A 12,425-nucleotide genomic window follows, 5' to 3' on the forward strand; every position below is an offset into this window, starting at 1 on the left:
GGTGGTGCAAGCAGGCGTAGTAGTACAAGTACTGGACGTAGCATGAGAAGTATTCAAAGCAGTTGTAGTATTTCCAGTACAAGAAATGCAGCAGAAGCAGGTGCTCTGTTTACCTGTGGGGCAAAGGTCAGACTATAAACCCACCTGAAAGTTAACAGGCTGTACTGCCATGAGTCATGCCAACGTAAATAAGAAACTAGAAACCAGAGCTGTGGAAGATCCCTCCCATACATCAACACACGCACGCACGCATACACACACACACACACACAAGTCACACATTTGACCCGCGAGAAGCACCTGCTGAGTGAACAAGGATCAGGACGAGCGCCGTCACATGACAGCGTTTGTGCGTAATCTCCTTCAGACAGGGAGGTCCGCTTTGAACCTCCACTCGCACCCTGATCTGGAGTGACGGACGTCCAGGGCACGGAGTCCGCTTTCACCTTGACAGCGTCTCCAGCGGTGTGTCTGTGCAGTCCCGAGCAGTGGAAACACTACCGCGCCAAAAAAATGTGTGCTGAAATGTGTGAAATAACCACCGCTTTATAGTCGGTTCAGGTGAACACGTTTGGAACTTGATGAACTTGGGCTCACCTGACAGGACTGTGGGGGGAACAAGGTTGGAGACCACCGCCCTGTGGGATCATTACTCCCATCAGAACTAACAGAAAGACCGTTACGCACGAACCTTATCCTGTTATCCTGTGGCCATCTAAGTATCACAAAGTGTATTTTAATGCTCCGATAATGATCACAGAAGAGTTTAGATCGTGTTCATCTGTGGCACCGATGCGTGATTATGTTAGTCCCACTTATTATCTTGATCTCATGTGATATTATTGTAGTATTTCCCCCTTCTGTAAAAATGTTCTCGGATCCCTGTGGTTTTCCAGGGGAGAGTCTCTAGGTCACCGCTCTGTTTGTATACAAAACCCACACCACCGCTGCGCGTAAAGAGTTTCCCTCCTCCTCCATCCAAACCAGTCATGCCGAGCTCCTCCTCCTCCTGCTCCTCTCCCTCCCTCCTCCTCCCTTCCTCCCCCGCGGGTCTGGGCTGATGCAATGCCCATCTTTATAAAAGGGTGAGTCCCCACCCCTCCTCCAGCAGAACAGGGTCTTGTCTCCGAGCGCAGCGCATCTCTGGAATTTGGTTTGATTAGAAATAAATCTAAATTCTCTTGATTTTACGCGTCGGTCGGGTTCTTCTAACAGCACCTTTCTCTGCTACTTGAACTATTTCAGCTAGTGTTTCGAATCAGAGCCTGCCTGGTAAATAGGCCTATCCATTCATATTCCACTTTATTCTTATTCAGCCTAAATACACTCAAGGAATCATTCGGCTTTTGTGAACAAAGCGTCCGGAAATTTGCTGTTTTTTCCTCTTTTCTTTTTCACTGGAAGGATTTTACAGGCATCCTGCCACATCTTCATAAGGTAAGAGTGCCGGCATCTTATCATCTAGCGACTACCCGTCAGAAAATTACCGGATGTAAACGGCCCAGCCAATAAAAAAGAAATTAAAGCTTTTAAATGGCAATATTTTACAGTTTTTATTGTCCTATTTGTTCATAATTACCTCATGACCTGTCGTTTGGTTTGTATTTTGGATCTTTGGATGAAAGTAGACGTGTTACCAGATCTTTTGAGCTATTTAGTCACTATTAAAAGTATTTCCTGCCATACTCGAAGTGCAAGTCTCTTTGTAAAAAAAGAAAAAAAAAGGCGGAAATGTGGTTTCTGACAGGCCCGGGGGTTTATTTCTTAGCAGGTCAGCCCTCTTCCAAATAAATAAATAAATAATGAAGCAGTGTGTGACAGCGATGCTGCAGTGCTGGACTCGTGTCTGGTTATGGCACAGGGCTGCCACCGCCGCACAGGCGGTGAAACACAAGCGGTGAAAGGGAAGGGATGCGGTGCTGCCTCTGTGTGTCATCTGAAACGGCTCGACGATGAATCAGAGCGCGAGCCTCTGCGCAAAATGGAGAGCCATGCCCATAAAGAGACAACACGTGCCATTGTTTCCATTGGAGCCGGCCATGGAAATAATGTCATTAAAAGCGTCTGGGGTTGCGCCTGTCGGGCTCTGTGTGGACGTCCATGTGCTGCACTCCTCAGCCAACAGAAAAATATGACATTATATTCAAAAATTTGAATATCCACATGAAGCTTTGCCTTAATGTCACCTAATTTTGCTTTATGTATGTCGGATGATTGTTCTGAGTGAGGACAAAGACGCTGACACGCCCTGTTTTTAACATCACTTTTCATAAGATTTCGGAGTGAAATGTGCGGCGCGTACTGCGTCTTTTTTGTCATTCAGCATCCACCGCGGGGCCAAGGCGCTGTCGGGTGGACTCAGATGCCGGTCTGGTATTTTTCCACTCACTGCCGGTGCGTCACCCCTCCCCTCCCCTCATCCTAGCCTACCTCCTCCTCTCGCCAAAGAAAAGTCACATGACCTGATATTCATGAGGAGAGCTGCGGCGCGCGCCTGCTCACTACAATATTGATTATTCTAACGGGAACGGGAACGCGCACAGCCAGAAATAAAAAAAATGCCGAGGCGCCCCGGCATGTCGCAGGCAGAAGGAATGCGTAAAAATGAATGCTAGAAAATAAATATGGTCTTTTTTTTCTGCTCTGAAATACACAGTATGAAACAGCCCACTGCCAAAACGGAGATGAGTCGTTTCAACATCTCTCCTGAAGAAGACAGCAGCAGCTCCAACAGCAATGAATACACCTACCAGGACTGCCCTAAGAAGGTCCCACTGAGCGGGTGAGACTGGCTTTACACTAAATTATATCTGAGCAAGCAAGCTATGAGAGAAAAATGAGCCTTTTGTGAAGTGTTAACTTTCCACCTCTCATCTCTTTTATTTTCTTTTAAAGCCAATACTCTGACATCGACGCAGAGAGTCAAAACTTCCTCCCTGAACACAACCTGGGCAAGAAGAAGTATGAAACTGAATATGTAAGAGCTTCTCTCATCTTCCAGCACTTCTTTCTTCTTTGATCATTTTTTCCCCTCGCCTCCTAACCTTGAGTTTCTCCACAGCACCAGGGCAATGCTTCCTTTGGCATGTCCGTCTTCAACCTGGGCAACGCCATCATGGGCAGTGGCATCCTGGGCCTGTCCTACGCTATGGCCAACACTGGCATCGCCCTCTTTGTGTAAGTTTTGCTTTCACTTTGAATGCATTTCTGCATTTGACGTGCAGGTCCATAGAGGTAAAATGTGGCGGCTTGGTGGTAACGCCAAGGTAAACCCAACTCTAAAGCACCTTCAGGCATCAGAGAATGGCAGATCTTGAAGTAACACCACAGTCATATAAGACGGTGAGGTTCAAAGTAAAGGAAAACCGCCTCACTCACACAATATCACATACGCCCATAATGTGAACTCAGCTGGGGCGAGCAGAGGCATGTGTGGTTTTGTCTGTTGTGCCAAGGTTGCAGCACATTAAACCGTCGAAAATGTGCTCATCACTGAGAGTACTCGCTATCATGTTTTCTGTAGATAAAACTGGAGGCAGTGCTCTTATTTAGTGGGAAAAAGGGAAAAAAGAAATGTTCTCTGTGATGCTAATTGTGGGTTCCCCCTAGTGGTTATCCAGTGCAATTTTAAATCTACAGAGTTAACAGCTTAGGTGAACAATTTTAAGCTTTTTTTTTTTGGAATCACTTGTCCTCTGGATTCCTTCATTTTTCATTAGTCTGTCAGTTCTTACTTGTGTCTGCATTTCTCACGTTTTTAAACCAAATTTCCTGCAAAAACACCCCACAAAGTTTCCTTAAATCACACATAAGAAAGACTCTAAACAAGCAGCAGCTCACAGCACTGCCCCCCAATCAGCTTACTGTCTCTGAGACAAGAGCTGAAGCACCCAGGAGCCAGAAACCAGCCCGAGAAAGAGCAGCAAAGTGTCTTTTTCTGTAACACTACCAGAATATGAATATATGTAGTCACAGCAGGCTATGAGCTACTTTGGGTGCCACCAAATGGCAGTTGTATGTCAGGTTTACAAACGCAGGGAGCGGCAGGGGAAGCAGCTTAGCTGAGCTAATCCCACTGCATTTGGGCCAGAGTTACGTAAATGGAGAGTGCACACACGCTCATGGGAGATCATGAATGGATCATAGCGTGGTTCACTGTCAGCCAGCAGCGGACCAATCCGAGCCCTGCATCTGCAGGAAGCAGGGGATTACAGAAGCTACCACGTAGCTCGTCTGTTTGCATTTCGCAACACTGCCTGGTGCTCTTCTCATCAGTATTTACAGTTAGAGAAAGCTCGCTAACCTGCTGCAGAGCAAACTGACTCCCCATAAAAGGTCATACGAAGCGTGTATTTGCTGAGCTGCAGCGTACAAAGAGATAAGATTCGAGCGGTTGTGATGTCAGAGGCCTGTAGACAGGGAGCAGCCAGTCAGAAGCAGCTGGAGGGTCACATGCCGGGAGCAAACGCTGCATCTTTACAGCCTCAAATGGCCGGGAGATTAATTTTCACCTGCACTATTAATACCCAGGCACACAGTGCTGCCTGTGCAGCGTCCCAAGGTTGCTAAGAGGATCCCGCAAAGGGAAACCTTTCGCCCTTTGCGACCCTGCTGATGCTGCTTGTGACTCAAACAACCTACAGACTGATGCTGCCTTTAAGGTCTTTGCTGACCAGGCCAACAAAATGGGAGAAAATGCAGGTTTTCATGACTTCATAGTGAAACTCTGCAGAATCTCAGAGTTGACAGGGTCAAAATGCTCCAACTGATGATGCAGATAGTTTGGGATCCTTCACTAGCCACTCTGACGTTTCTTGAGATTAATATCAGTATGTTGACAAGCGTACATGTTGAGTTCTTGAAACAAGCAAACGGATCCTGTCCTTCTTCTTAAAGACATGAGATCTGAGTCATCACAGGGGTGAACTGGTGTCAGACATCATCTACAGCTCCAGCAGAGTGTCTGCCCTTCACGCTGGCTAAATGTCAATGTGTTTGTTTTCCCGCAGTCAGGAAAATACATTTGTCATTGAATTGACCTTTCAAGTCACATGTTCAATAGAAGTGTCCATTCTGGAGAGCAGCACATGTAGCAGTGCAGCACTTCAACGCTGATCAGGACCAGCTGTCATGAGTTTTGCTTTTCCTTGTAATTTCCATCTTGGTCGTGAGTCAGCATCCAGCTAAAGATCCCCCTCGTCTGTTCACAGGATTCTCCTCGTGGCCGTGGCCATCTTCTCTTTGTATTCTGTCCACTTGCTGCTGAAGACGGCCAATGAAGGAGGTAGGTCTGTCAGATAGTCACGTGTCCAAACCTGCCGATGGCTTCTAGAAGCCTGGATGCTAAATCGTCTTTCCTTTGTTATTTCCTCTTCTAAAGGCGCGCTGGTGTACGAGCAGCTGGGCTACAAAGCCTTCGGGATGCCGGGGAAACTCGCCGCTTCCTGCTCCATCACCATGCAGAACATCGGAGGTGAGAGCCAGCGGTGTTTTAACAGCATAGAAAAGGTCTTTGTCTTGTGTGCCATAATTGAACTACGACCAACGTGGATTCCACAAGCTGGAACACTGGTCCTCTGTGTGTAAACTGACTGCGCAGAGGAAAAAAAATGGAAAGAAAGCAAAAACAGCGATCTTGGCCGATGGAAAGCAGTGTGCGTTTTTGGAATGTGGAGTAGCTTCCAGTAAAAACTTGAGTCATTCCACAAGCATGTGTTAGACTTTCTTTCTTCCATCGGCCCCTTTGCCAAATGTTAGACATTTGTACTGAACTCCACGTTCATGGGGGTGACGGGGAATATACTCACTGCAGTTTTTTGTCTTCACAGCCATGTCAAGCTACCTCTACATCGTCAAATACGAGCTGCCCATCGTCATCCAGTCCTTTATGGGAAGCAGCAATGGGTGAGTGGCCAAATATTTTAACTTCAGATCTGACCGTCAGACCATTTGTGAAGCAGCTTTTATCCAAATTCTAGTACAGATTAGTTAAGACATTCACAAAGGCGTGTCTTCAGGGTCAGGGCTCCAAATAATGTGAGATTTTGGTGAAAGAACTGACAGAAAGCTGTGTGTTCTGGTATTATAACACATTTTCACCCAGAAGAAGAAATTCTAAATGAGGTGTAAAAGAGAGCGGGCTCGCCTGGCAGAGGCACTCGAGGTGAAGCGGCACATCCAGCAAAATGGCTGCCGGTTGTTTTTCAAGTGCTGAGTGTCGAAGGAGAGGAAGCCGCGTCTTTGTCCTTCTGTTGGAGGGGGAGAGAGGGGGGGTGGCTGGATGTTTTAAAGGGACGGACAGTGCTCGGTCCTTCAAAGAGGCCCTTTTAGCAGATGCAGCCGGTGCCGCATCGGGACGGAGCGCAGTGTGAGCTCACTGCGACCTCGCTTCAAGTCTAAAAAATTGATGCGCTCTGGCTCTGTCAGTGCGGCTTTGTTACATCTATTTGTGTGAGCGATGCGGTCATCCTGCGCGGGCCGCTGCGCGTCAGCTGGCGTGCAGATGTTGACGCGGCTAGATGTGTCAGAGCTGCAGCTGAGGGGTTTGATCAGGCCTGTGCTGGAGATGTGAAAGAATATTCTGACAGCAAAGTGGTGTTTTCTGCACAGGGTAGTCAGCTTGGTGACTGTATGTGATCAAAGCTACTGTATATACACACACTGCATGAGGTGAACTGGGCCTTAAACAAAGACATAATCTATGCTGTCAAAAAGATGACTGTATATATAGCAATAGCAAATCTAAATTAAACACAGGAAGCAAAGATGCGCTGGCTGAGAGCTTGCAACAGTGATTAAAGAGACATCCCAGCGCTTTAATAATTCATTTCCATATAGCTGGCAGACCTGTGAGAGAGAGAGGGCAAAGGAAGAATGGCTGAGATGTCCTGACTTTTAGTCTCAACTGCAGGCCAAACGGCAAAATCAGCGGGTAACGGTGATGACATCACCAGGGTTATTTTAGCGAGCTCCTCCAGAGCCGAGTTCTGCTCTCTGTGACACATGAACTGAACCTCATGCGTAAAGCTGGTGGAGCTCCCCTTCAGTTCATTGGTTAATTCATTAATGACTCCCATCACTGACATGTCGGCCTGTCTCGCTGTGTTTCAGAGAATGGTACACTAACGGTGACTACCTTGTGCTGCTGGTGACGCTGGTCATTATCCTGCCCCTGTCGCTGCTCAGGAACTTGGGTAAGCAGTGTGTGTGTGTGTGTGTGTGTGTGTTGTGTAATCAGGTGCATGTCTACACAGGGTTGGTTTAGGGTCAGTGACGCCTTCCAAAACTCAAAATTGAACTCTCTCATAAAAACAGTAACTCATGTGTGTGTGTGTATATGTTGCCTTCCCCCCTCAGGTTACCTTGGTTACACAAGCGGTCTGTCCCTGCTCTGCATGGTGTTCTTTCTGATTGTGGTGAGTAAAATCTCCCAGTTTCCTCATTCCTCACACACACACACACACACACACACATTTCCAGCACACCCCTTTGGCACACGAGCCAGACTGTTGTTCCAGATGAGTGTTTGTCCATTTCAGCTTTTCCATGAAATCTGTGGCTCCCACCCTTCCCGCAAGAGTGGAAGAGTTGGATTTATTTATTGGGAAACACAAAAAGTCATAAAACACTGGAACATAAAATCATAGTGAAACTGAAATTTTTTTTTTGTTTGTTTCTCATGATGAGCTAAACGATCTTTCAAAGCCTTTTCAACCAGGAAAAAAACAGCCTATCAGCTCAAAATGTTTGCTAATTTAACCCAAAATCTGTCGTCTTGTCCCGCAGGTGATCATCAAGAAGTTCCAGATCCCGTGCCCTCTCCCTGAGGACGTCAACGCCCTGAACGAAACCATTAGCAAAGTGCTGAACACCACCCTGGCCCACCTCAACACCACCGCCGTGGACTACAGCGAGGACGCTTGCACGCCAAAATACTTCGTGTTCAACTCTCAGGTGAGGATGTTTGAGATGCAGAAACACCTGGAGAAGTGAAATTGCTACTGAAACAGGAATCTTCTGGAAGATGCGGGGCTCCTTTTGAATTTGTTGTTCTGTTTTCCAGACTGTCTACGCCGTTCCCATCCTGACCTTCGCCTTCGTGTGCCACCCCGCCATCCTGCCCATGTACGAGGAGCTCAAAGAGTGAGTGTCCGCTGCTTTCGTGTCAGCATTGTTAACTTTTTCCTGTCGTATTTATAACAAGCTGTGCTGCGCCGTCGTAATGACACATCCCCTCTTTTCCTACCCAAACAGCCGTTCCCGCAGAAAGATGCAGGGCGTTGCTAACGTGTCCTTCCTGGCCATGTTCCTCATGTACCTGCTGGCCGCCCTCTTTGGATATCTGACCTTCAACGGTGAGTCTCTTTGACAATTCAAGTTCATTTTGAGGGGAGCACTAATCTATATGGCATCAAAATGTACTAAGAGTCTTCAGATGGTGAGAAAGCAACACAGACTATTTGCACCGGTGTGGGTTGACGAGCAGTCGTTGCCCCTGAAGGCTAAACGTCAGAGCGGTTCAATCATCCAAGTCCAAAATAAATAGTGAGGAACCCTCCTGGAACAAAATGGCCAAGGCCTGTTATGCAAGACTGTGAAAAACTCCACCTGACATGGCTGAACGGTGCTCCACCTTGTTTGCGCTCCTGTTTTTCACGACGGGAACATTTGAGTGAACTCGCGTAGCACCCGCTGCGGGGCGGTGCGCACCTTGAGTCGGAGCGAGTACGAATTGAGAAATCGTTGTGATGTTTGTTCTAACCTGCTCCGTGGGGTTTGCCGCCAGCTCCCAGCTGCAGCAAAGGCGAGTGAAATAGGCGTGTCGAAATGGAGGCAACAAATGGAATACAGACTCATAGAGCAAAATATTTCACATGCTACCAAACACGAGTATGTTCAGTGTTTTTTTGGGCCTTTCTTCTCATGCTAACGTGTTTCATCACATGTTCCCCTAAAAATAACATGAGTCAACAGCCAGCCTTTTAGCTTAATGCTCATGTCAGCAAGCTAATATGCCCATGATGACTATGCTAATGTGCTTATGTTTTGGCGGTGTAATGTTTACCATGGTTAGCATCTCAGTTAAGCGTGATAACATGCTAACATTTGCCAGTTGTAGTACAACTGAGGCAAAGTGCGCCTGACGTGCTCCCTCGCTCCAATAAAGGACCATCATGGACCACTTTCCTGTTAGCGATCTCCAATAGCAGCTTGACAGCTAAACAGTGCTCGAACCAAACGTGTTTCTTTATTTATACGAGCTGCATGGGCTTCAGGTCTAAAGGGTCTCTGCTGTCTCTCTATACAGTGCATGTGGAGCCTGAGCTGCTGCACACCTACTCCAAGGTCTACAAGTCTGATGTGATCCTGCTGATCGTCCGCCTGGCTGTGCTGACCGCTGTCACCCTCACCGTCCCTGTGGTGCTTTTCCCTGTGAGTAGCTCGGATAATCTTCGGTTATTTCTGTCACGAGAACTTAGTTGTTCCAGTAGGATGACCTCTGTTTTTGCCTCCCTCTTTTCAGATCCGTACCTCTGTCAACCAGCTCCTGTGCGCCTCTAAGGACTTCAGCTGGATCCGTCACACCATCATCACTGTGGTCCTGCTGGCCGGCACCAACGCCCTGGTCATCTTCGTCCCCACCATCAGGGACATTTTTGGCTTCATCGGTGAGTGTCTATGCCTGAATGTGTACAACCGTGCCGTGAAAAGCATCTCAAATCCAGAATATGACTAAAATGCTCCTCCCTCACACAGGCGCCTCCGCTGCCGCCATGCTCATCTTCATCCTGCCCTCGGCTTTCTACATCAAACTGGTCAAGAAGGAGTCCATGAAGTCTGTGCAGAAGATTGGGGTAAGGAGGGAGTTCTTACATCTACGGGCATATGTTTGACAAAGAGCAGAATTAACTCTTTGCAAGAAAGTGAATATGCATATTTCACAAGTTGTCCAGCTCCTCCTCGGGGCAGGTTGCACATTAGCTAAATGTGAACTCATTCTCCCCTCCAGGCCACCGCCTTCCTGCTGTGCGGCTTCCTAGTCATGATCGGCAGCATGAGCCTCATCATCCTGGACTGGATCCACAACGCCTCGGCCAGCCCAGACGCACACGCCGACGGACACTAAAGCTGCACCTGTCCTGCCGCGGCCTGCTAAGCAAAGAGGACGCTCTCTGCGCTGGACGGCCGGCAAACCGACGAAGATCGACACCTATTGAAAAAGAAGAAAAACACAAGAACTCACTTGATGCCCGGCTTTGACTTCCTGAGCGACAAACCATGCCATTCCAAGAGAATGTATCTGAACTTTGTACAGTATGCTGTTATAGGCCACAAAGATGGTGTTTTACTTGTTTTTTCTCTTTTTATTGCAACTTTTGTTTTTTTTTCATCGTTGTTCTTGCTTTGTTTTTATGGTCTTTTGTAGTTATGGTACAGCTGAAAACAAATATTTGAAGGTGCCTCAAATCAGAGATGACATAGTCGTAGAGTTCAAAGTGCAGCTTACGCTCAGGTACGGTGTCGTGTGTGCGCGAGTGTGGCTGTGACCTCAGAGCTCGGCAACAACGAATCCTGCTGAGAAAAGAGCGCGAGTCTCCCCGAGACTGACGAGAGGCAACAGACTTGAAAGTTTGTCCTCCTCAAGGAGGATTAAGTTCCTTCCAACATTTGTTGTTTTGTTTTGTTTTTTCCTTTTTTACTTTGCCAAAAATGTATTTGTAAAGCATCTTTGTATATTGAAAAGCACTTACTGTTCAGCACACTTGTGGAGAAAAAAAAAAACCCAGATTTGTCAGTTTTCACAGGCGAGGCCTGCTACACCGCCTAGTCAGTATTCGTACAAAGGTTGTGTGACCTTGCTTATAGTGTCAGCTTTCCTTGTAAAACATAGTGTAAGTCAACAGAACCTGCCTTTTCAAACCCGACACTGGGAGCTGCATTTAAGTATCTCACAAGAGGACTCTTTCAAAACTGTATTTACTCTTTATAACCTGCTGAAGATCTTGTTGGAATCGCTTGTGCAGCGACGACACTACTGCTTCGAGACCTGGGGGCCGCCGAGCCTCCAGTTCCACCTCCCCGTCCAGGGGAGGGGGAAACTTAAAATTTTTTCTTTATGGGAGAATACTTTGAATTTGACCACATGCAGTGGTTGTAATATACCTGTTAAACTTGCAAAAAAAAAACAAACAAAAAAAGTCAGGTGTGCTCTTAAACACAGACAACCAAACAACAACAAAGAAAGCTAAGGAGAGCGTCTGTCACAATGTTTTGTTGTTTTCTTTTTTTTTTTTTTTTTTACATATGGTTGCACAGTTTTGTGCTTTCAAAATGTTTCGATGAAGAACTTGACAGCTCGGCTCGGACTTGCGTCCGGTCGAGTCGTGGACCTGTCATCTGACGGTGCACTGTGCTTCCAACACTAACTTAACACATCACCAAACTGTTATTGTCCAACATCTATTTATGGAAGACCGTGAAATCAATGTAATTTAATCTATTTTACTATATTTATATAATATTGTATGTATATATATATGTATATATATATCTATTGAGTTCAACTGTATATATGCTTTGTTTTGTTTGAAATTTTTTTTTTTTTTTTTTTTTTTTTTTACAATAATGCGTTGGAGCACCAAAACAAAAACAAAAAACCCCAAGCTGGTGAATTTGTGACATTGAATTGGCTCTGATACGCTGGAGCGTCGACCCTTCATCTCTGTTAAGACTGACTGAATTGTCTCACCGTGTTGATTCTGTGAAAACTGTGCTACATGTGGAGGCCACTGATACAGCGGCAGCAGTCTCGTTTCCTTTTTGGCCCCTGAACACAAACCTGGATCAGCAAAATGTTCTTTACGCACATCTTGGTTGGAGAGTACGTCAGCCATCTCTGGACCTCAGGAGCAAAGAGGGCTTTGCCCACCAGTGTTACACTCTTGTTTCAATGAAACACTATGTATATCCTGTAAATAATGTCCAATTAAAATCAAAGATAATCTATAATATTGACTGTTGGCTTTATTTGCATCTTGTTTTAGCTGCTTTTTGTCTGGTTGGTTGGTTTATGAGTACAGACAGAACATTTCTGCTTAGAAGAAAAAAGAAAAGAAAAACAAACCCATCCTATTTATTCATTGCAGTTTAAAAATGTCTTCCTGAACACATATATATAAATCCTTTCAATAAAAGTTGAATGCACCCTTAAAAAAAACTACAATGAGCCTCAGACAAACTAGTACAGAGTGAGTACTGTGCAAAGAAAGACAATCTCTACCTGTGCTTTTTATTCTTTTTGCCCCTCAAACCCACCGTCCAATTAAAATCAAACATAATGCGGCCTCAACGTTTTTTGTGTTCTCTGTCAGCATTTTTTTGTCTGTTCAGAATTTGGAAATGGGTTTTATGAGGACAAGGAGTTC

The 12,425-nt window shown here is 46.1% G+C and overlaps 1 protein-coding gene across 1 annotated transcript; it reads left to right on the forward strand.

The window, feature by feature from the left end:
• Window positions 1-1,121: 1,121 nt before the first annotated feature.
• slc38a2 (solute carrier family 38 member 2) lies at window positions 1,122-11,206 on the forward strand. The gene is made up of 16 exons (XM_041963615.1): window positions 1,122-1,437; window positions 2,657-2,782; window positions 2,896-2,977; window positions 3,062-3,177; window positions 5,211-5,284; window positions 5,381-5,473; window positions 5,829-5,904; window positions 7,111-7,193; window positions 7,357-7,415; window positions 7,786-7,953; window positions 8,063-8,142; window positions 8,254-8,354; window positions 9,308-9,432; window positions 9,524-9,668; window positions 9,757-9,854; window positions 10,010-11,206. Exons 2-16 carry the CDS (start codon window positions 2,658-2,660, stop codon window positions 10,124-10,126), a joined length of 1,542 nt encoding a protein of 513 aa, XP_041819549.1. The 5' UTR covers window positions 1,122-1,437; window position 2,657; the 3' UTR covers window positions 10,127-11,206.
• Window positions 11,207-12,425: the final 1,219 nt, after the last annotated feature.

Source organism: Chelmon rostratus, chromosome 22 (genome assembly GCF_017976325.1).
Source record: "Chelmon rostratus isolate fCheRos1 chromosome 22, fCheRos1.pri, whole genome shotgun sequence".
NCBI classification, from domain to species: Eukaryota; Metazoa; Chordata; class Actinopteri; order Chaetodontiformes; family Chaetodontidae; genus Chelmon; species Chelmon rostratus.